Source organism: Megalobrama amblycephala, linkage group LG3, assembly GCF_018812025.1.
Source record: "Megalobrama amblycephala isolate DHTTF-2021 linkage group LG3, ASM1881202v1, whole genome shotgun sequence".
Taxonomy (NCBI): domain Eukaryota; kingdom Metazoa; phylum Chordata; class Actinopteri; order Cypriniformes; family Xenocyprididae; genus Megalobrama; species Megalobrama amblycephala.
In genome coordinates, this window is record NC_063046.1 from 61,160,237 (window position 1) to 61,184,515 (window position 24,279).

General features: G+C 42.3%; 1 protein-coding gene across 1 annotated transcript in view; it reads left to right on the forward strand.

Moving 5' to 3' along the window:
* The first annotated feature begins 5,673 nt into the window (after positions 1 to 5,673).
* The window catches only part of LOC125265855 (protocadherin-16-like), a 204,641-nt gene continuing 186,035 nt past the window's right edge, over positions 5,674 to 24,279 (forward strand). Inside the window, exons 1-2 of the mRNA XM_048186393.1 lie at positions 5,674 to 6,681; positions 9,338 to 9,452. Of these exons, the coding sequence (XP_048042350.1) occupies positions 6,403 to 6,681; positions 9,338 to 9,452 (394 nt within the window). The 5' untranslated portion in view covers positions 5,674 to 6,402. The remainder of the gene's footprint in view (positions 6,682 to 9,337; positions 9,453 to 24,279) is intronic.

The following is a 24,279-nucleotide window of genomic DNA, read 5'->3' on the forward strand; positions in this document are numbered from 1 at the left end:
AGTCTTTGTTGGGACCAGGGTAGCTGAGATTCAGGAGCTCACTAAAGGCCAGGAGTGGTGTTATGTTGATTCGAGAATCGACTTTATGTAAAGGCCGAGAAATGCTCTTTCCACGCCCCCTCAGTTACGTTTCTAGGTTCAGTCATCTCGGCAGAGGGGATCGGTATGGACCCGGCTAAGGTCCAGGCGGTCACTGATTGGCCTGTGCCCGAATCTCGCCTCGCGCTTCAACGTTTTCTCGGGTTTGCAAATTTTTATCGTCGTTTTATACGAGGTTTTAGTCAAGTAGCCGCTCCCCTTACGGCTCTGACCTCAGTCAAGTCCCAGTTTAGGTGGTCAGAATCTGCGCAGACAGCGTTTGACGTTCTCAAGTCTCTTTTTACTACCGCGCCTATCCTTCTTACTCCTGACTTCACTAAACAGTTTATAGTCGAGGTCGATGCCTCTGAAGTGGGAGTCGGGGCTGTTCTTTCCCAGCGGTCCGCCGCTGATGGACAGATACACCCCTGCGCTTTTTTCTCTCACCGTCTTTCTCCTGCTGAGCGCAATTACGACGTGGGCAACCGCGAACTGCTCGCCATCCGTCTAGCGTTGGGCGAGTGGCGACAGTGGCTTGAGGGAGCCCCCGTACCTTTTATTGTCTGGACTGATCACCGAAACCTAGAGTACATCCGCAAGGCCAAGAGACTGAACGCGCGTCAAGCCCGCTGGGCTCTATTTTTTACCCGTTTCGATTTTTCCATCTCGTATCGTCCGGGTACCAAGAACGTTAAGCCTGATGCGCTATCTCGTCTTTTTGCCTCCTCTTCTTCTTCCGAGCCCGAGGAGATTATTCCCCCTAATCATATTGTTGGCACGACCGTCTGGGGAATAGAGAGGCTGGTGAAGCGTTCTCTTTCTCGAGTCATAGTTCCGCGCAACTGTCCTAAGGGGCTTCTTTTTGTCCCTGTATCCGCGCGTCGCGCTGTCCTTCAGTGGGGACACACCTCTAAATTAACTGCCCATCCCGGCGTCCGGGGCACCCTCGCTTTTATCCGTCAGCGCTTTTGGTGGTCGTCTTTAGAACAAGACGTGCGACGGTTTATTGCCTCCTGCGATACGTGCGCGCAGACTAAGGCTGGCAATTCCCCTCCGGCCGGTCTACTTCGTCCGTTACCGGTTCCTACACGACCGTGGTCTCACCTAGCTCTCGACTTTATCACCGGACTTCCTCTCTCGGAGGGTAACACCGTTATTTTGACCGTGGTAGATCGTTTTTCTAAGTCGGCCCATTTTATTCCACTCGCTAAGCTCCCCTCTGCCAAGGAGACCGCCCAGATCATGGTTGATCATGTCTTTAAGCTACATGGTTTACCAACTGATATGGTGTCTGATAGAGGCCCTCAATTTTCCTCTCAATTCTGGAAGGAGTTTTGTCGCCTCATTGGGTCATCCGTTAGCCTTTCGTCCGGGTTTCATCCCCAAACGAACGGTCAAGCAGAACGGACTAATCAGATTGTCGCCCGTATGCTGCGCAGTCTCACTCATCAAAATCCCGCGTCCTGGTCACAGCAACTATCCTGGGCCGAATACGCCCATAATTCGCTTCCCTCCTCTGCTACCGGTCTTTCGCCCTTCCATTGCTGTCTCGGCTATCAACCTCCGTTATTTGAGTCCCAAGACTCTGAATCTAATGTTCCGTCAGCGCAAGCTTTTATTAGCCGTTGCAGACGCACCTGGAGGAGAGTGCGATCTGCTCTCTGTCGAGCTAGAAGACGCATGACAGTTTCGGCTAATAGGCGCAGAGTTAGAAGTCCTCGCTACGTTTGCGGCCAAAGAGTGTGGTTATCCACTTCAAATTTACCTCTCCAGTCGGTATCACGTAAGTTGTCTCCCCGCTTTGTTGGACCATTCCGCATAGTAAAGGTCATAAATCCTGTCGCAGTAAAGCTCCGCCTTCCGCCTAATTTACGCCGAGTTCATCCCGTGTTTCATGTCTCTTGCATCAAACCAGTCATCCGTCCCCCTTCTCGCCCGGTCCGCGTCCCTAGTCTTGTCGATGATACCCCTATCTACAGGGTTCGCCGGATTCTCGACATGCGCCGTCGGGGACGCGGCTGTCAGTATCTTGTCGATTGGGAGGGGTATGGTCCAGAGGAGAGAAGCTGGGTTCCCTCCCGGGACGTCCTGGATCCTTCACTCATCGATGATTTCCTCCGGTCTCGCCAGTCGGCCTCAGGAGCGCCAGGAGGCGCTCGTTGAGTGAGGGGTACTGTCATGATCCTGGCTTTCCTCCCTCTTTCTCTGTCTCCCTCTTGTGGTCACACACTCTCACGCGCACACTTCTACTTCTCCGCTCATTATCTCTTTCAGCTGGTTCCCCTTTCATTCCCTTCTCCTCACCTGTCCCTGTTTTCCTCTTGATTTTCTCTGCTTCTTATTCCCTCTTCCTAACCCTGTCTTGTTGTCGGATTATTCAATGACCTCCCGTGAGAAACGCCTGCACTTGTTGTCTTGTCTTGTCCCGTCAGAAGTTACTTTTGCTGCTGTGAGAAATAAGTCTGTGAATTACCCAGCTGTGCCTGTTTGCAGAGTACCTGGTCTGCGTTCGCCTTTGGCTGCTCACCCTGGCTGCTGTCCTCATTATTTTCTACCGGCTGTACGCATCTCGGGGTCCCTGCCTCTGTCCACGGGGAGGTTAAAGACAGACTTCCTTTGTTCCAGTCGTTCTGGCAGTTTTTGTTCTGGCTCTGTTTTATGCCAGTGTTTTGTGTTCTATCTGATACCCTGTGAGGACCATTTACGTTTTATCATTAAAGACTGTTTATTTCATCCACCCCTGGTCTTCCATCAATTCCATCTAACAGACAAACTGTCCTTTTTCTGAAGTTTCTCACCCTGTGAAATCCCTCCAGCGGCGCTACTCTCACCTCCGTCAGCTTCCTCTCAAACAGCTTAATAGTGTAAGACCCCTACTCCTCTTAGGGGCTGATCAAACACACCTTATTACTTCAACACAACCAGTGAAATTGGGCCCTGCTGGAACCCCCTTAGCAATCAAGACTCTGCTCGGCTGGACACTGCAGGGTCCTGCAAGAGATCTCGCTAGCTCTCCTGCTTGTTCTCACTATATCTCCTTTAAATGCCCACCTGATGACATTCACCACAATGTACAGAAGTTATGGCAGCTAGATGCATTACCTCAAAGAAGCATGAAAGCTGTGGTTCAATCCAAACAGGATCAGGAGGCAATGCACTAGCTTGAGACCCAAACCATCCGAAGACCTGTTGATGGCATACTACGATATGCAGCACCTCTCCTCCGTGTAGACCCCTGGCCCCCTTTGAAGGCCCCCAAGGAGGCAGTTATGTCCCATCTCCGCAGCTGTGAAAGGTGATTCTTTCAAAACCCACAACAGGCAGAGACCTATTTCAGAGAGATCCAGAAACTAATTGTCATATGTCAAGAAGTTGTCTTCATCTGAAGTGGAAGATGTCCCTGAGTCCTGGTACATACCCCATCACATTGTGCATCACAATGGTAAAGACCGCATTGTGTTTGATTGTTCCTTCTCCTATCGAAATCAGTGCCTGAACTCACAGTTGCTTCCTGGACCAATCCTTGGGCCTTCCCTCCTCGGAGTTCTGCTCCGTTTTAGGCAGCACAGGACTGCAATCAGTGGAGACATCAAATCAATGTTTCATCAGGTGCGCCTGTTACCCCAGGATAAACCTTTCCTGAGATTCCTCTGGCGTGACCTGGACTGCAAAGCTCCTCCAGCTGTGTATGAATGACAAGTTCTCCCCTTTGGCATGACCTCAAGCCCTTGCTGTGCCATTTACATCCTCCAAAGGATCATCAAAGATGCACAGGCAGATAAGCGTATTGACCATTCCATACACAATTACTTCTATGTGGATAACTGTTTACAAAGTCTTCACAGCCCAAAAGAAGCCAAAGACCTCCTTCACAGTCCTCTCCTCTGGTGGCTTTGAAATTAGACAATGGGCCAGTAGTAATCTTCAAGTCATCTGTGATCTACCTCCTGAAGCCAGGTCAGAACAAACCAAGCTCTGGCTGTCACACCATCCTTCCCTTGATCCCTCAGAATCTACAGGTGCTGGTCATATAATTAGAATATCATCAAAAAGTTGATTTATTTCACTAATTCCATTCAAAAAGTGAAACTTGTTTATTATATTCACTCATTACACACAGACTGATATATTTCAAATGTTTATTTCTTTTAATTTTGATGATTATACCTGACAACTAAGGAAAATCCCAAATTCAGTATCTCAGAAAATTAGAATATTATTTAAGACCAATACAAAGAAAGGATTTTTAGAAATCTTGGCCAACTGAAAAGTATGAACATGAAACGTATGAGTATGTACAGCACTCAATACTTAGTTGGGGCTCCTTTTGCCTGAATTATTGCAGCAATGTGGCGTGGCATTGAGTCGATCAGTCTGTGGCACTGCTCAGGTGTTATGAGAGCCCAGGTTGCTCTGATAGTGGCCTTCAGCTCTTCTGCATTGTTGGGTCTGGCATATCGCATCTTCCTTTTCAAAATACCCCATAGATTTTCTATGGGGTTAAGGTCAGACGAGTTTGTTGGCCAATTAAGAACAGGGATACCATTGTCCTTAAACCAGGTACTGGTAACTTTGGCACTGTGTGCAGGTGCCAAGTCCTGTTGGAAAATGAAATCTGCATCTCCATAAAGTTGGTCAGCAGCAGGAAGCATGAAGTGCTCTAAAACTTCCTGGTATACGGCTGCGTTGACCTTGGACCTCAGAAAACACAGTGGACCAACACCAGCAGATGACATGGCACCCCAAACATCACTGACTGTAGAAACTTTACACTGGACCTCAAGCAACGTGGATTGTGTGCCTCTCCTCTCTTCCTCCAGACTCTGGGACCCTGATTTCCAAAGGAAATGCAAAATTTACTTTCATCAGAGAACATAACTTTGGACCTGTCAGCAGCAGTTTTTTTTTGTTTTCTTTAGCCCAGGTGAGACAATTCTGACACTGTCTGTTGTTCAAGAGTGGCTTGACACAAGGAATGTGACAGCTGAAACCCATGTCTTGCATACGTCTGTGCGTAGTGGTTCTTGAAGCACTGACTCCAGCTGCAGTCCACTCTTTGTGAATCGCCCCCACATTTTTGAATGGGTTTTGTTTCACAATCGTCTCCAGGGTGTGGTTATCCCTATTGCTTGTACACTTTTTTTTTTTTTTTTTGTACCACATCTTCGCCTCTCTATTAATGTGCTTGGACACAGAGCTCTATGAACAGCCAGCCTCTTTTGCAATGACCTTTTGTGTCTTGCCCTCCTTGTGCAAGGTGTCAATGGTCGTCTTTTGGACAACTGTCAAGTCAGCAGTCTTCCCCATGATTGTGTAGCCTACAGAACTAGACTGAGAGACCATTTAAAGGTCCTGCAGGTGTTTTGAGTTAATTAGCTGATTAGAGTGTGGCACCAGGTGTCTTCAATATTGAACCTTTTCACAATATTCTAATTTTCTGAGATACTGAATTTGGGATTTTCCTTAGTTGTCAGTTATAATCATGAAAATTAAAAGAAATAAACATTTGAAATATATCAGTCTGTGTCTAATGAATGAATATAATATACAAGTTTCACTTTTTGAATGGAATTAGTGAAATAAATCAACTTTTTGATGATATTCTAATTATATGACCAGCACCCGTACTCTAGGCCTCCTCTGGAACTGCCATACAGACACCCTCAGATACAGACACAGAGCCCTTGAATCTAACACTCCAACTATGCAACATATTTACAGATTTCTGGCTAGCCAATACGATCCCCTCGGCTATATATCCTCCCTTACACAACAAGGGCCAAAATCATTGTACAGCACTTATGGGGAAAGGCACAAGAATAAGATGACCCAAATCTCCCCCATGATATCTTAGAAACCTGGCTTTCATGGGAAAAGGAACTTCCTAACCTCTCCACCATCACTCTTCCTCGCTGCCTTACACCTCAGTCAGTGGACTCCTCCTCAGCCACCCATGACCTTCACATCTTCTGTGATGCATCGGAGCAGTCCTATGGCACAGTTTCTTACATTCGTATGGAAGATGGTCAGCAGCAAGTGAGGTCCCGCGTTGCTCCCAAAAAACAGCTATCCATTCCACGGCTTGAATTATGTGCTGCTCTCACAGGAGCTCAGCTATTCAGTCTCCTCTGAGGGACATAGCTCACCCTCCACATCAGAAAGACTATTCTGTGGACTGACTCTACCACTGTACTCTATTGACTCACGTCTGACTCTTGCCATTATAAAGTCTTTGTTGGGACCAGGGTAGCTGAGATTCAGGAGCTCACTAAAGGCCAGGAGTGGTGTTATGTTGATTCGCAGAACACAGCTACCTGATACCCCATGAGTTGTCAAATTTGCAGTACAAATTTGGGGGTGGCTGTTGGGAAGTTTTGTTTCCCTAAGCTGCAGCCTCAAAATAAGTGCCACACCCCTCTATACCGTACTCATTTCCCTGTTGGCTCTATGCTCCACCCAACCAATCTCAAGCCAATTAGGACTCCATCAGGGTTTATTAGCTGCACCTGTGCCCACAGCTTTCTCATTCTGTTGCATGTGGCTGTACTGTGGAGAGGACTGACTCTTACTCCTTTGATTTCCTGCATGTGCGTAATTGAGTATGTAAGTGCTTTTGTTTGATATTTAGAGATTTGGTTTGACTTAAGTTTGGCCTAAGTGTGTTTATTTCAGGCTTGTTATTGTTCCTCAAGTCTTGCTTATATGACTTGTGAGTTCAGTGGAAGAGTTGTACTTGCTATGTAATTGATTTGGTAATCTAAAACTCTGTATTTCTCTGTTCATTTTGTAGAAACCACATGCTCACATGCAGACACATGCACATATGCACACAATACCTTTGAATGTGCAATAAAGACTTGTGAACCTGAGTGACTAGACTGGACCTGTTCTTACTGACAGCCCCACTGGCTTCAAACTAGCTAACTACCTGAGCTTTCCTCCTTACTCCTTTTCAATAACTGATCAAATAAGGCTTTGTCAGGACAAAATTTTTCATTGTAGGAAAAACCCTGGAATATAGCAATCAAAAAGAATAACTGTTTGACAATTTTATAAATTCTTCAGTACTGAATTAGTACTTTAAAAGTACTCTGTGGGAATATTTGTTGTTCCCTATTACTTTTTTTCACTAGATTGAAAAATATGTGAGTCCAGAAACTGCTCCTGGGGTTATTGAGATTGCTAACAGATACAGCATTCTTAGGATGGTACAGAAATCTCATTGGTTCCAGTCGAGTCATGTTGTCGTCTTGGCAGATTGCATCATTCCATATGTCCTCACCCTTAGGCAAACTCACCTAAAAAGATAGTAAACACCCCATGTGCTTGCATTTTGGGGAACTCAATCAGATGAGTAGCAGCACAATCTTAAAAAACAAGAAAGTAATCCCTGAAGGACATTTGAGACATTTGAATGCAGACAATGAAGTTTGTGCAATTGGGAGTTGTTGTTTTCCTTTGTAAGGTAGGATTTTATAATGCATATCAGGGCACATTACGTACTTATTAGTGTCTGATAGTTCTCTTTATATTCAGAGATATTGTTTGAAGTTAAATAGGGAAAGTATTGAAGTTAGGGAAAATATTTTAAAGCTGATTAGAAATTTAAAATTATAAATTAACATTCTGGGAATGTTAAGATGAAGTTGAGAGCTTAGAGTGACAAACTAAACCTTTTAAAGTTCACAACCAAAAATGAATATTAAAAGTTTAAGAAAATATGTTTCTGTTGCTGCCGTGTCATTTTTATATTATTGGTGATCGGACAGAGTTTGGGAAATGTAAATTTTAGTCACTTTTATGTTGCAGGGATTGATGCTTAATTTCCCCTTGTCCCAGACCCAAACTTTCAACCATCTTTTCAAATATAGAGTGTGGAATTTTAAATGGCAGTGTTTTCCAAAAAAAGAGCTGTTAGTTAATGAAAATTAAGTGCGAAGAGGGTAATGTGCTTGTAGTTTTTCACACTAGGTCTGTAAATCCACAGAGACAAAAGTACCCATATGTGAAAAGACTGGACTGTTTTTTTTATAGATTGCTAACCATGCATTGGTAAAATTTGAAGTCACACTGTCTAAACTTTCCACACAGTCAGCGAAACCAAAGTATGTGTGGACCAGCTTTTTTATTTTTTTTATATAATTGCTAGGACAAATTTCTCAATAGTTTTTTAAACTCTTCACTCCTTACCAACTTTCAGCTTGGCACAGCATTTCATTTCACATTCAAAATACACTAACATATCGTAAGGTTACGTATGTGTAAGATTATTTTAATCTCTATTTTTCCTGTGCCTCATTCTCAGTTTGTCATTTTCACTCATTGAATGACCTAGGCCTATGGGAAAAGAGTTATGAACATGAAGCTAATCCATTCACAAAACCTTCTCCAACTTTTACTTCTGTACTTGGCTTTTATACATCCCGGCTGAAAAATCCAGCTAAAACCAGCCAAAGCTGGTCAGACCAGTTTAATCCAGCTGAACACCAGCTAACCCCGGCTGGGAGACCAGCTAAAACCAGTTATTTCAAGCTTAAACCTGATAAGACCAGCCAAACAGTTTGGGCTGGTTTTAACTGGATTTTATTTCAGCAGGAATGTTTCAGTCTAGCAACTGTCCAATGAGAATACACATCATTATAGAATGTGAGACAAAGAATAATAAGTCTGTATATGGTCAGTTTCTAGCCCTTTCTCCTCGATGAAACAGGCACCCTTTCTAGGCTGCTTTCTACAGATGTGTGATGAAACAAGATCATCTCTTCTCCTCTCTGACACTTTAAACCTTAAAGACTAGAGAGAGACAAAAGTCAAACTCATAAGATTTATCTTTCAGTATGTAAACTGGTTCACTGAGAAGGCAAAGAGACTCTGCATCATGGTGTTGATTCTATGGGAACGCCTTCAGTGTGCGCCAGTGTCTGAAGCACATGTTAAATCACACCAATCTTATTGGCCATGCTGGTCATATGATGTCACTGATTCGCCCACATGACTAACCTTAAGACGTCCCATTTGAAGGAACTCAATGCTGCACCATGGTGTTGATCCATCTGCTCAACAACTGCCTGTAACCCTCAGTCCTCTTCGGAAGAGAATAGCAAAAGTACATTCATAAGATCTAGCCAAGAATAACTTGCTGTGTCCGTTCATGTTTTGAAGGAGGCGTGGCTTTGAAGGGAGGGTGGGATCTCATGCTTTCAAAGCTAGCTTTCTGTTGCTTCCCTCTCTGAAATTGCCTATATATGTTTCAAATCAGGCCTTTGTATGTGGATTTGCGGAGGAGTCTTCATGTACACCTGGCTTTGAGTCGGAGTTGCTGGTGTTTAAAGTGCACAGAGATGACCTTCACCAAGGAAAAAGACTAGGACGAGGTAAGCTGTGTTCTCTTTAAATAAAACCTTAAAGAAACTGAATATTTAAATTTCTTGTTAGTATTTGCCTAAATAATCCCTCGCACAACACAATCAGATATCTACATATACCGGTTCTTCTTATAACACTGGTTTAACTGTGAACTATAACATTCAATCAAATTTTAGTCATATACGTTCCCTGTATCCACTAAATTAACCTTCATCAGAATCAAAATTAAGGGTCTTGCACAAGTGTAAGTGTTGTAGCTCAAAAATAAGTATTAACGATGTATGCCATAAATAAGTGTTCTTTCATAGACTCACTTGATGCTGCGTCAGTAGATGATGCTATGAGGACACCCTCCAGCTGAGTCATGTTTCAAAAGGACACACTATCACTCCACAGATTTTTCTTAGTCAGAAAGTGAATTTTCTGCTTGTGAATTTTCTGCAAACCACAGCGAGAGTTATCTTTGCCAAGGTTGAAACACTACGCTTATTCGTAGGTGTGTGTCTCTGTGTCTGAGCACAGATCACTGACTCCACCGCCTCTGACTTTATCACCATCTCTGGCATGATGGAGTAGGGCAAAAGTTATACACAGAAACAGAGCAAAGAGCGCTCCCATTATAAACAATATAGCTAATATCACAGCCTATCAGCAGGTACTGGATTGACCCGATATACGGTACTACAGAAATGCTGGCATCATTATGTTTTTAAAATTAACTTGGTAACCCTGATTAATCACAAAGATGAAGCACTGGTACTTTTAACAACAGACCATCGCCACACCTGGAGGGTGTTCCCATAGCATCAGATGCTGACACAGTGTCTTGTTCCTCTCTCAGGGAACCAGGTTTACATATGTGACAGGATGATTTATTATACCAATTGAATCTCTTTTTCTCACAGTAATTTTTAATACATGCAATGGAAGAACAAGAATGCTCTTTCAGTCCTCTGACAAGCGGTTTGCTGTGAACACGGATGGGACTGTAACACTGAAGAGACAAGTCACTCTTCATGAAGGACACAAGGTGTTTTCTGTGCACGCTTGGGACTCCAGTGGCAAGAAGCACACAGTGTCTGTCAGAGTTGAGCGTGTCCACCATCATGAGGACCATCACATGGACACGGTCATGAACAACTCCTCTCCACAGGTACAAACAAGAAACTGCTGTCAGTACAGTACAAGACTGACCTCTAGTGGACATTTCAGTTTTTATGTGTGCTGCTTTACTACGAACATATTCAATGATCAGTTTCTGTACATGTTTAGGACTAATTATTGGAGGCGTGTGATAAACTCATGAAATGTCCAATCCCTACTGGTGAATGTAATTTGTCTCAGCCCTCTCTGATCGTTCTCAAACACAAAATGACTCTGATGATGTTTAATTTATGCAGAACTGAAGCCTAAAATAAGATTGCATAAGCTTTTACGCTTTTTTTAATATTCTGCTCCATTTATTACATGTAATGGAGTAATGTACTGCAAGCCAGGAAGCGAAGAGGTCCTGAATCACCCTAAATTGGATTATTGAATAGGGACTGAAACATTTTATCCTCCCTATATATTAATACTGTTGCAGACTGATATATACTGATATAGCCATTGGGTAGTAAACATTTTGAGATGCAAAAATTATCCAAATATTTGATGGCTTGTGTGTTTTAAATTGTATCAATTGTTGCTCATTGTATTTTTCTAACTTTTTCAGATGGATTCTCACTCTGATGATCTGGTTCTGATGTTTCCAAAGTCTTCGACGGGTCTAAAGAGAGCAAAGAGAGGTTGGGTTATTCCTCCAATCAATGTAATTGAGAATAGCAGAGGTCCTTACCCAATAAAGCTGCTCCAGGTGAGTGAAAGTCATGAAGGGAATGTTCAAAATGAGATGGATGAGAAAGAGATTTATCTGTTATTGACTTTGTTCTCTTATTTCTTTCTGTATTTAGATAAAGTCAGACTTGTCTTTAGAAGTTCAGATGCAATACAGTATCACAGGTGAAGGAGCAGATCTGGACCCTAAGGGGATTTTCACTGTAGACAGATTATCAGGATATCTGTTTGTGACTCGACCACTCGACAGAGAAACAAAAGCTTCATACAGAGTAAGATGATTTTTAGTCTATCTTTTAAAATCAATAGTTAGTTCTTGATGTATTTCAGTGTTGGACTGTCTGGTCATTCTTATATTTTTGAAAACTGTCATCAGTTAATCAGATAAAAAGGACCTGTGAAATGTATTGACAGTTTTCTTTTCATGTGTTTGCAGGGATCTTACTTTTTTGTTTTTAATAATATTTGTATATAGTCTAAAAATTAATTCAGTTTTCTCTGAGTAAATTTACATATTGATGTGTCAAAGCTAACAGACATAAAGTAAAAGAAACTACTCTAATTTTGATTTGATTGTGTTTTCAAACCACCTCAGATATTTGTCTCTTAACATGCCTGTATTTCTTCTCCTGTCTTTAGATTATGACTCATGCTACTGGAGTTGATGTGAATGTAGCAGATAAGTCAATGGAAATGATTGTAAATGTTCTGGACCAAAATGATAATTATCCTGTTTTTACACAAAATCCATTCAATGGAAATGTTCCTGAAGCTGCTGAAATAGGTAGGTGTATGGTGCAGTTTCTCAGTGAAATTGTTTTTAGCAGTTTTTCCCCCAAATGCCTCTTCAGCTCGTACCACCTAAATTATGTTTTATTAACAAAATTCGGGAGGAACAACATTCAAATAATCTGACTAATCATCACGTCATTTCAGCCAGATGTTAGCAATCAGTAATCAACATATCTACCCAATCAGAATGAGTGAAAGCATATATATGTAGACACAGTCGACTCACCCATATTCCTCGACAGTTTTACAGCATCTGACCCGCACTAAGTTCCCAACATGTCTGAAATTAATCTCTTTGCGTCCGATGAAGTATCTTTCATCCTCAAGGAATCTTTGCCACAATCCTCTGGCCCAAACAAACGGGTCCCCTCATGCCAAGACGCCGAGGCCTACTCTCGTCACTGCGGTCGAAACATCCGTGATCTCCTTCCGTGTATTTTCCTAGTCCTGTGCATTCTATCATTCCTGCCATAAAGACAACAAGGCAGTTGAGCACCAAGCTTGGGCAATGCCGCCTCTTCCCGTGAAGGAACGGGCCTTCCTCCAGCATCAGGCCACCGCAGCAGGCCTTCAGCAAGCCAGAGCCGCGCCGCAGCACAGATTTAGTCCCAGCCAACTCACACTTTCCACCCCATTGGCTCAACCCCGCAAAAGCACAGTTAAAATCCTTCTCGTTTTCTGTCCCTGAATTATTTTCCACAGTTGTGCCATCTGTATCAATGTTGATCGGTGGAAATCACGCTTTAAACTGTTTCTGTAAAAGTTTGCAGTTCTAAATTAACATGCCGCTTGTGGTTTACACACACAAACAGCTGTTATATGCTCGTGTATGACAGTCAGACTGCATATAGATTCATTGAATCTCGGAACTTATTGTCATCGCTGTCCTGCGATGACAATCGCTTAACATCGCTTAAACTTAAAGTCATAATATGTATTTCTGTTTTGAAGTAACTTCAACCACAGTTCACAATTGGTAAAGAGACGCAGAGACTGTAGGACAAATTATTTTCAAATCGTTACTTTGATGCATTTAAATCTTACGTTCCCTTTTCATCTGTATAACAAGCATAAATCTGTAAGTTACTTTAACCAATACCAAACCAATAACAAACCAATAACCAATGAATAAACTAAATATGTTCAAGAATAAGAATATGTTCAAAGTTTAATAATCTAACGCCCCGGATAAAACGATGGGTACAGCCACATCCATTGAATTTCTGGGCTTTAACTTGAATACAGTTCATTTCCAGGCCTCACGGCATAAGGAATCAATAGGATATTTATGTTCGCTTCCACCTTCCTAAACAGTCCAAACTGTTCTAATTAGGAATTACTATCTTCACTCAGCTACTTAAACTTCATGATGCGAGTAATCCCACAAGACCACTCTTTACATCTCCTCACTCTTGTATCTTCAATTCATGCGCTAGAAACAAGCGTAAGGCCACAACAGCAGCAAGCCTGGGCCGTGCCCCAGATTCCCCACTTTCCTCCTCCCTCCGCTTAGCCAAACACTGTGGCTTTCAGCGGCGCCGCACCCCATCCAACAATGCCTGCCCCTCTTGGTGAATGCCTTCCCTCCTAACATGAGGATGCCTCTACTAGCAGAGCAAGCTCAGCTTTCTCAGCCATTTCATCCCGCCATCTCTCACCCTACCTCTTTTGTCTTTGGTCTACAGTTCAACTACGGACCCTAGCGTGAAGCTGCCTCCGCTATCGGCGCAGGCCTAGACGTCCTATTTTCCCCAGCTTCCCTCTTTTTCTAACCACCCTGTTCCTTCCCAGGCTCCAGGGCCCAACCCGAGGAAGAGGCTGCCTCTGCTAACAGTGCAGGCCCAGACGCCTCAATTTCCCTTTCTCAGTTTCCCTCTTTTCTAACCTCCTCATCCCCCTCCCCTGGCTCCAGGGGCCGACTCGAGCGTGAGGCTGCCTCCGCTAACGGCCTTGGTCCCGGCCTTTCTTCCTCCTTGCACTGTCCCACAAGCAAAACGCTGTTCATCCTGTCTACTACAACACTGATGCCCATCCCACCAAATGCTACAGCCTTGGAACCAAACCCCGTTGCCAACAACATCAGATCCTCTTAGAAATTCAAGCTGTTGGCACCAGAGGTGGACCCATTCACAACCCCGGTACCTTATTATTATTTCCATAAACCACCCACTAAAAACTCTCCTTGACTCTTATCTCAACTACATTCTTCAAACTGCCTCCCCTAAAACCCTACAATCCATTCTGCATAGGAGCAGCAACTACAGCCACCCAAAAAGGCCTCTCCCGGCATCAGATTCAAACATTTGGTCGCTGGTCATCAGAAGCTTTTAAGAACTACATCCAATCTAATCGCTTACATATTAAAGAAGCCCAACGAGCACCTATCAGCTAGTTTCAGCTCCAGCTTGTTCTCTCACACATAGTTGCAAGCCACCATATCCAACTCAACTAATACCATCATTCCAATAGACCCCTTAAAAGTTTGTAAACATTGCAACATTTCCTGGTGGGCGGGGCTTAGCTGGAGGCAAAAAGAGACGCTGGACTCAATGTTGACAAGAGTAAGCTAGCATGTTTTAGGAGGGATTTATTAAACATAGATGCAGAAGAAGGTTCAGAACTGTCCGAATATGTACAGTCACTGACTCTGCGGGACCGTGACAGCTATTTTTGTAAATTAACTTAAGTTTTGGATATTTCCTAGACAACATATGAATTAGTACTTTCGGGTGGTTCGGGGAATTTTGTCAAGGCTTATTGTCTAATGTAACGCTGGGCTAACTATGATTATGGCTAGCAATGTGGATTATTTTAAGAGACCATTCAAAGGATGGCACACACATCTATCGCTGTATGTTTGTTTAACATTTATGCTAGCTAGTGCGCTGAAAGTTGGTGACTTTTCACCTATAAAACAGAAACGTGCTGATTTGTACTAGATAAAACCAACACACCATTACATATGCATCGATTATTTTACCTGATATGAAGTGTGCACTGCAAACACGAGCATTATTTATGATCGTCTCCGTCCAGTCTGTACGCCGTATTGCTTTCAACCACAATTATCTTTTTGATTTCTGTGAAGGAATGTCTGCCGGGATCTGGTAAAACTTTAGTTTTGAACCAAAAGTCCTGTTCCTTCTATTCTGGCAGCCAAAAACACAACAAGACGACATTTTAAAGTCAAAACCTCAAACTTTTAGCGCACCCGCTAATAGTTCTTATTTATGTTTTGCCTCCAGCTAGAGCGGTGACGTCACCGTGACGTAGGCGATTAAGGGGTCTATACAATGGAATTTTTCTATCATTGCCGCAGCAGTGATGTCGCCTGTCTCCCTTCACCTTCACTGCCGCAGCAGTAATGTCTTCATGCATATGACGAGAACTCTACCGGCCCTTCAAACTAACCCTCCAAACAGCACATTCAGCCTAAGCATTGCAATTTTTGGGGGTCATCAGTAATGTTCCGGCTGCTGTCATGCACTGGTTTGCAATTTTTGGGGGAGTACTCTGGGTTCGGGCCAAAATACCAAGCTCGGAGCCCTCTCCTCGGACAGCACACCAAATACTACTACGCATACTATTTACTATCTGATTATTTGTAAGTGTGAACTCGCGAAATTATGTTTTATTAACAAAATTCGGGAGGAGCAACATTCAAATAATCTGACTAATCATCACGTCATTTCAGCCAGATGTCAGCAATCAGTTATCAACATATCTACCCAATCAGAATGAGTGAAAGCATATATATGTAGACACAGTCGACTCACCCATATTCCTCGACAGTTTTACAGCATCCCTCCACCACCCCGACTCCTCACACTTGCCTGGTTATTTCCTAACCAGAATACGTGGGGAGTACTTTGGGTTTGGGCCAAAATACAGAGCTCGGAGCCTCCTCGGACAGCACGCCAAATACGCATACTACTACGCATACTATTTACTATCTGATTATTTGTAAGTGTGAACTCGTGAATCAGTCTTTATTCTTCTCTCACTGAAGGTCATGAGTTTATGACAGTCACAGCCACTGATGCAGATGATCCAGATACTGACAATGCTGTGATCAGATACTCACTTGTCAAGCAAGAACCAGAATCACCAAATCCAAACATGTTTCAAATCAACTCTGTTACTGGAGGAATTTATGTGAATTCTTTAGGTTTGGACAAAGAGGTGAGAAATCTGATGAATGGATCTCACTGTGATGAAGAATGATTTAATGTAAACAAACTCACCTGAAAACATCTTCCCTTTCAGAAATGGTCCAAATACACTTTGACAGTTGTCGCTGCTGATATGGAAGGAAAAGGTTTTTCAACCACTGGCACAGCTGTTATTACTGTGACTGACAGCAATGATAACGCACCTCAGTTTGACCAAACCTCGGTAATGTATATTTATATATTCAGAATATTATAATAGTGTTTTAACTTTATTAATACTTATATGCATCATACATCTCTTTGTTTTAGCACACTGTATCTGTCCCAGAGAATAAAGTAGGAGCTGAAGTGGCCAAACTTACAGTTACTGATGAAGATGAAGAGGGATCTCCTGCCTGGTCAACCAAATATCGCATTATTAGCGGAGACAAGGGTGGGTTTTTCAGTGTCAGTACTGGACCCAGCCAGCTAGAGGGCATCATCACCACTGTAAAGGTACTGTGTGTTGCTCATGTGTTTGCACAGGCGATTGGTTGTGATGATTTAACTTTAGTAAAAGACACTTTCTTTTCCATTCAGCCTCTGGACTTTGAGAAGAACAAGCAATACAATCTGTCTGTGATTGTTGAGAACGATGAGCCGTTTGTCGGTTCTTTGGCCACTTCCACTGCCACAGTCACGGTGAATGTAGAAGATGTGAATGATCCTCCAGAGTTTAATCCAAAGGAGAAGATTATTTACAAACCTGAAGATTCACCGGTTGGTACTGAATTGGTTTCTTATCCAGCCACTGATCCAGATATTGGAAAATCACAGAAGATAATGTAAGAAATGTTGCAAATTATTTTTCACTCCCAGACAATCAAACCACCAACATTTCATTATTCCATTTGAGAATTTTGACTGATGTCTAGATCTTTTAGAACAATAAAATTCCCATTCACTTGCATGGATGGACATTTTTTTAAATTAATTTGAAGACATTTTTTAATAATAATTCCAATTATCAAACAGCCTCACTAACACTAGTAACCACTGAGAACCATCTTAGCAACAGTCTAGCAGCTACAGATCAAGGTCCATATTCCTTCTAATGTGAAATCTCTTTTTACCCAGAATTCAGACTACAGCATGACTGTATATCCTTTGTACTTCAAATGATTTTAAAATTTCAGGCAAGACTTTGTCAATCCAACTTTAAGTTGTTCTTTCTAAATATTTCTAGTTTTAATCTGTATGTTTTGGTTCCTTCCAGGTATAAAATTGGCAATGATCCTGACGGCTGGCTGAGTGTAAATCAAGACACCGGATTGATTAAAGTCAGGAAACCAATGGATAGAGAGTCTCCTCATGTGAACGATGGCAAATACAAAGCTATCATTCAGGCATTGGTTGATGATGGTAATTTGTGTTTTTTTTTTAAAGAGAAGAAATCATGCTAGCATAGCCTTTTTCTAATGTCTGCTTGTGTTCAGATAATCCTCCAGCGACAGGCACTGGAACCCTGATAATTGAATTGTCGGATGTAAATGACAACGCTCCTGTCATTAATGAAAAAAATATAATGATGTGTAACCGTGGTTCAGCCCCAGTGCTTCTCTCTATAACGGACAAAGATGGATCTCCTAATGCTGGTCCCTTTACTGTTGAGACCCAAGGAGAAACCAGTAAAAATTGGTTGGCCATGATGAATGATTCATGTGAGCAATTAGTAATGTTTTAAAGAGAAATTAATCTCATTCTTTCATACGTTACATGTCTAACTATTATAATGTGCCCATTTTAGCAACCGGTGTCTTTCTGAAACTGAAGTCTTCATTGGAGCAGGGTGATTACGATGTTGTCCTGAGAGTCTTTGATCAGCAGAGGCTGTTTCAGGATAGCACCATTCAAGCAACTGTGTGTGACTGTGAAAAAGCTTCGTGCCTGGCAAGAAATACATTCTGTTTGCGATGATTCGTCTATCAACCCTTTCCCCACTTCTGCTGTGAAGAAGTGAACAAGGTTTAAACAAAAAGAGAAGTTTATTTTATAATTTAATTAATGGACATAAATGACAGGGCTCCCTGATTATGTTTATTAATTCATGACATTTATATAGCTCTTTTAAGTGCCCTCGAAGCACTTTACATTTATTATATTTGTCGTCTTAATATTGCTGTAATCATTGTTATCTAAAGGATAATGTACAGCCAAATGGTTTATAAATTGTTTTTGTACTGCTTTCACAATTTAAAAAAAAATTAATAAAAAAATCTTAGTCACAACAGATCATCAAAAGATGTACTGAATATTTTCAGAACATTTCTATTGATTTATTACAAGATTTAAAATCACAATGTAACTTCACTCTATTAATAACTTTAATCTGTATATAGCTTTCTTGTAATTTCATAATTTCATACTTTCATAATGTTATGAACATTAAACTTTCTAATTTGCATCTGTTGTTGTTCACTTGAATACATTTGACTATCAATTTATCCAGCAGATCTTAATTTTTAATCTGTGAATCATTAATACATCTATACTAAAATATTTGCAATTTCCAAAACAGATAATAAATCTTTATTAGAGTATAGGTGATTTATCACAGGTGATAACACCATTGTTTCGTGTGTGTGTGTGTGTGTGTGTGATGTTATATAAATTATATATAATTTGGAACTAAATTTGCAGCACAGTAAATCATTTGACAGTTTTTCACAATTGCTAAGAGACATTTCTTAACTTCATCTTAACTTTAAACAGCACCAAATCTTCAATATCCACAAAAAACCCTGAATCTTCTGATAAAATCAAACATTTGCTTCAAAACCATTTAATGTGTGCTCAAAATTAAAGAAGTCTTTCAGATCATAGACTAGGGCATTCAGTACACACTACATCATTTTTTAAAATAAATTTTTAATAAAAAGTATAGTAATCAAACAGTAAAATGTGAATATAATGCGTACGGTAAGTATTACAATACAGATTTCTGCAAAATAAAAATACAGTAATCTAACTGCAAAAGTCCAAAGAACAAACAAAGCTGTAAATGAAAAGCACATTACAGTCCACTCAAATATGTTGCATCTTGAATCATCTACTTTTGTATCCAGACACCACAGTGAAATCTGTCATTGAGCATGTTGAACACCAGTACACCGACAAACGTACAGAAATGACCTGTTGTCCGGGTTTACGTGCAAAACAAGAACCCAACGATGCAAGCAAACAACGCAAAGATCATGATTGTTCTCAAGTGCACGCACTTTCTAAAGCTCTTGCTGCTTACATGATTTCTTCTACTCAACACACGCTACAAAAAATGCCTCCTGAAGACAGAAAGGTTTGCTTTGGCAGGCTGTTTCAAACTCCCAAAATGAACTTTGTTTTGGCCTGATTCTGTTCAAAATGACATTACACCAGTTTGCGATTCCTCTTGAAGTATATTGGGGAACACCTGGGTGAACTTTCAGCTGAAATTGCAATTAGCTGCTTATAATTGTTATTACTTCATTTTCTGCTAAGATTTTCTATATTTTTAAATAATTCCTGTAGAAATGCATGAATTTTGCCATCATTCTGCTTTATTAATGTTGAAACCAATGTGTTAGCATTTGAAAAATGTGCTGCACATATATAGTGTTTTTCATGTGATGGAGTGTGAATGACAAAAGAAGATGTGGTCATTGAATGCATTTTGTGTGAAAGCAATGAAAAATTCTTTCACAGTTTGTTCTGCATAGACTTCTGTTTTGCTGACTGTGTGAAGATTTTGGACAACGTGTCTTCATCTAAAAAATCTTTACACTATTCTTTAAAAGAAGTGCCATAGTTTTTTAATGAGCACAAAGAGTCAGGACCTCAGTTTAATGTGTCATCCAAGGGATAGTGCTTTTTACAGCACAGTGTCTCTATCACTATATCACTGTAAACACCCCTGCTGGCCTCACTAACACTTATGGTGTGCGTGAGAAATTATTTGCAATTTGTGATAAATCAGCAGGATCAAGAGATAAGCATGAGGTTTTGAAAGGGTGACTAACAGTGTTACACGTGTGATCAGTTTTTTTTTTTTTCTTGTACTAAGAGAAAATATACACTTTACTTATAAAAACAGTACCAATGCAAATAATAATAATAGTAAAAAAAAATAATGGTAGTAGAAGATGACAAGACTAAAAATGGAGCACCCGAGTAGCTTTCAACTGAAATTGCATAGTGTTTGGAATGATTGTTATTTAACAGTAATTTTATTGTAAATATTCTTCTGCTAAGACCTACACATTCTATACATTTCAAAATACTGCAGAAATGCACTTCTGTCAGGACAACTATCATCAAATATGATTGATTATTGCATAGAGTTTGTATTGGTGGTATGGTTCTGTTCTGGGCAAGAACTCCCTGTGCATCCATGCAGCCTTGCATCTCAAAATCAATTATTTCAAAGCAGCTTTACAGTGATAACAGGAAAATGATTCCATGAGGCAAACATAGTCTCTTTGTTCAGCTTAAGTCAAGTCAATGTTGATTCAGTTCTGTTGTAAATATCATAAATTATTCTGCTCATAAACCTTCTCACGTGAGCCGTCAACCGAGGTGAGAGCCGCAGGTGAAGAAGTTCGCAGGTGGGCTGAGTAAGGAGCGTGCCATGACTTCGTCAGCTCCACGTGGACCTCGGGGAAGAAGGGGGCAGATCGCTGGCGGGGGGTCTGGAGGTGTCCCGGCAGATACCACTCGTCCAGCCTGTTGCGAGTCGGCTCTTCAGGTGGGGCCCATTCCAAGTGGAGCTCCTCGATGGCCTTAGAGAGCACGCGGAACAACTCGGCGTCCATCCCAGGCCTGGGCTCGATGGGCTCCAATGACGGCAGGTGCGCGGGATCCTCGTCGCTGACCCATTCCTCTGTTTCAGATGCCGTGAGTGACATAGAGTCATCGAGCGGCTCGTCCACTGATCCGCCAAAAGAGACGAGGTCGCTCGCTTCCACCGAGGGACGCTGCTCTGTGCATGTGAAGAGGACGGGGGACGGCTCTCTCATAGCAGAGGGAGAGGCAGGCAGGCGCTGGGCCAGCGTGAGCTCTCCCACATCCGAGCGCTGAGTCCCTCTGCCCCGCTGTCTCTTCCTAGCCGGCTCGCGGGAGGAAGAAGACTGGAGGGCACGAGGGGCGGGACCGCTTTCACTGAAAAAAAGTGATCCGCGAGCGCAGAGAGGCGAGACTCATGTTCAGTGCCACAACTGTGGCGCGGCATTTGTAGCAACGCCGCCGCCGTGGAAACGGCGCTTGTGTCGCTCTTTTAGAGCGGTATAGACCGCTGTAATATGCTCTTTTAGAAGTGCCGTGTAACCGCTGAAATTTGCGCTTTTAAAGCTCGCCGGATGGTGGCAGGAGACTCGCTGAGAGCGAAACCGGAAGCTCGCGGCGGGCGGATCGAGAGCGGCGCTCGAGGCGGCAGTCTGCGAAGGCGCTGGCGCTGAAGCAAGCGGCGATCTCAGCTGTCCTCTGCGAAGCCTCTTCTACGGCAGAGAGAGAGCTTGTTCCAGCGGCGAAGGCATTTAGCAGGAATCCAGCGAAGTGCAGTCATCGCTGAAGGATAAAAAACTGAGTTCTATGGCAAAATGCACTGCTTATATAGCCATAAGCCACGGCCGTTTTAGCGGGCTCGTTGGTGCGCTTTTTCGCCATAGGCTTGCGCGACTGCGCCGCGCCGTCATTGGTTCAAACCTTTGAACCAATAGACGTGCAGTTACACTGCACTATTGAATAAGGCTTCAGCGAGAAGGAAAAAAGGAACTTTTCCCCATACGCAGTATGAGTGAAAGTATCGAAAGGGAACTGCTGTCAGTACAGTACAAGCCTGACCTCTGCTCTAATTTGCACTCTAAAAAAGTGCTATATAGCACTAAAAGTGGTTCTTGGCTCGTCATCATAGGGGAACCACATTTGGTGCTATGTAGCACCATATCTTTAAAGGTGCTCTACAGCACCTGTGTCAAATGGTGCTATGTAGAACCTATAAGAGGTGCCATGCTGAACGATGTTACAGGCAGCATAAGGTCCTCCATGGCTTCTCCAGACCCTTTCACGTCTGTCATATACTCAGGGTGAACCTGCTCTTATTTGTGAACAGCACATGGCACCAGTGGCGGACCTGCCAATTCTGGTGTTCAATGGCAAATGCCATTCGAGCTCCATGGTGCCGAGCAGTGAGCACAGGGCCCACTGGAGGATGTCGGGCCCTCAGGCCACCCTCATGAAGTCTGTCAGAGACATTCACAGCAGTGGTCTGCTGGAGGTCATTTTGTAGGGCTCTGGCAGTGCTCATCCTGTTCCTCATTGCACAAAGGAGCAGACACCGGTCCTGCTGATGGGGTAAAGACCTTCTACGGCCCTGTCCAGCTCTCCTAGAGTAACTGCCTGTCTCCTGGAATCTCCTCCATGCTCTTGAGACTGTGCTGGGAGACACAACAAACCTTCTGGCAATGGCACGTATTAATGTGCCACCCTTGAGGAGTTGGACTGTCTGTGCAACCTCTGTAGGGTCCAGGTATCGCCTCATGCTACCAATAGTGACACTGACCCTAGCCAAGTACAAAACTAGTGAAAAACAGAGTCAGTGGCTTCTACCTGTAAAACCATCCCTGTTTGGGGGGTCGTCTCATTGTTGCCCATCTAGTGTACCTGTTGTTAATCTCACTAACACCAAAGCAGCTGAAACTGATTAACAATCCCCTATGCTACTTAAAGGGATAGTTCACCCAAAAATGAAAATTCTGTCATCATTTATTCACCCCCATGTTGTTCCAAACCTGTATAAATTTCTTTGTTCTGTTGAAAACAAAGGAAGATATTTTGAAGAAATCTGTGGCAGTGAATGATATATATATATATATATATATATATATATATATATATATATATACAGTTGTGTGAAAAAGTGCTTGCCCACTTCCTGATTTATGTTTTTGTATGTTTGTCACACTTTAATGTTTCAGATCATCAAACAAATTTAAATATGAATCAAAGATAGCACAAGTAAACACAACATGCAGTTTTTAAATGAAGGTTTTTATTAAAACACCTACTTTTTACTTTCATACTTGTTTGTATGAAAAAGGGCTTGCCCCTAAACCTAATAACTGGTTGGGCCACCCTTAGCAGCAACAACTGCAATCAAGTGATAACTTGCAATGAGTCTGTTACAGCGCTGTGGAGGAGTTTCGGCCCACTCATCTTTGCAGAATTGTTGTAATTCAGCCACATTGGAGGGTTTTCGAGCATGAACCACCTTTTTAAGGTCATGCCACAGCATCTCAATAGGATTGAGGTCAGGACTTTGACTAGGCCACTCCAAAGTCTTCATTTTGTTTTTCTTCAGCCATTCAGAGGTGGACTTGCTGGTGTGTTTTGCATCATTGTCCTTCCTGATTTTTTGGTAGACAGCAGAATTCATGGTTCCATTTATCATAGCCGGTCTTCCAGGTCCTGAAGCAGCAAAACAGCCCCAGACCATCACACTACCACCACCATATTTTACTGTTGGTATGATGGTCTTTTTCAGAAATGCTGTGTTACTTTTATGCCAGACGTAATGGGACACACCTTCCTGTATAATACAACTAGGATTAAAAAAAAAAGGATTTGAGTATGAGATTGAAACAAAAGACAAAAGACTTGACTCAGACTCCAGCTTAAAGACTTCAGACTTGACTCAGAATCCAGATAAAAGACTAACATACACACTCTGGGGACATCAGAGACTTATTTTACATCTTGTAAAAGTGGTATTATATGACCCCTGTGTTACCTGTTATCTGATCATCTTCTTCTTCGTGTTTTTGTATCTTATATGCAATGAGCGTGACACCGGGCCTGTCTGGACAAACTTTTTGCCCACATGAATACTGTGAATTCTGACATACTACTCATTTCACATACTGTTTTTCACCTACAATATAGTAGAGGGATATGAGTATTCAGACACAAGGTTGGTATCTAAAACAAATTCTTGGCTCAGAAATTCCATATGAAATGAATGCAGGTG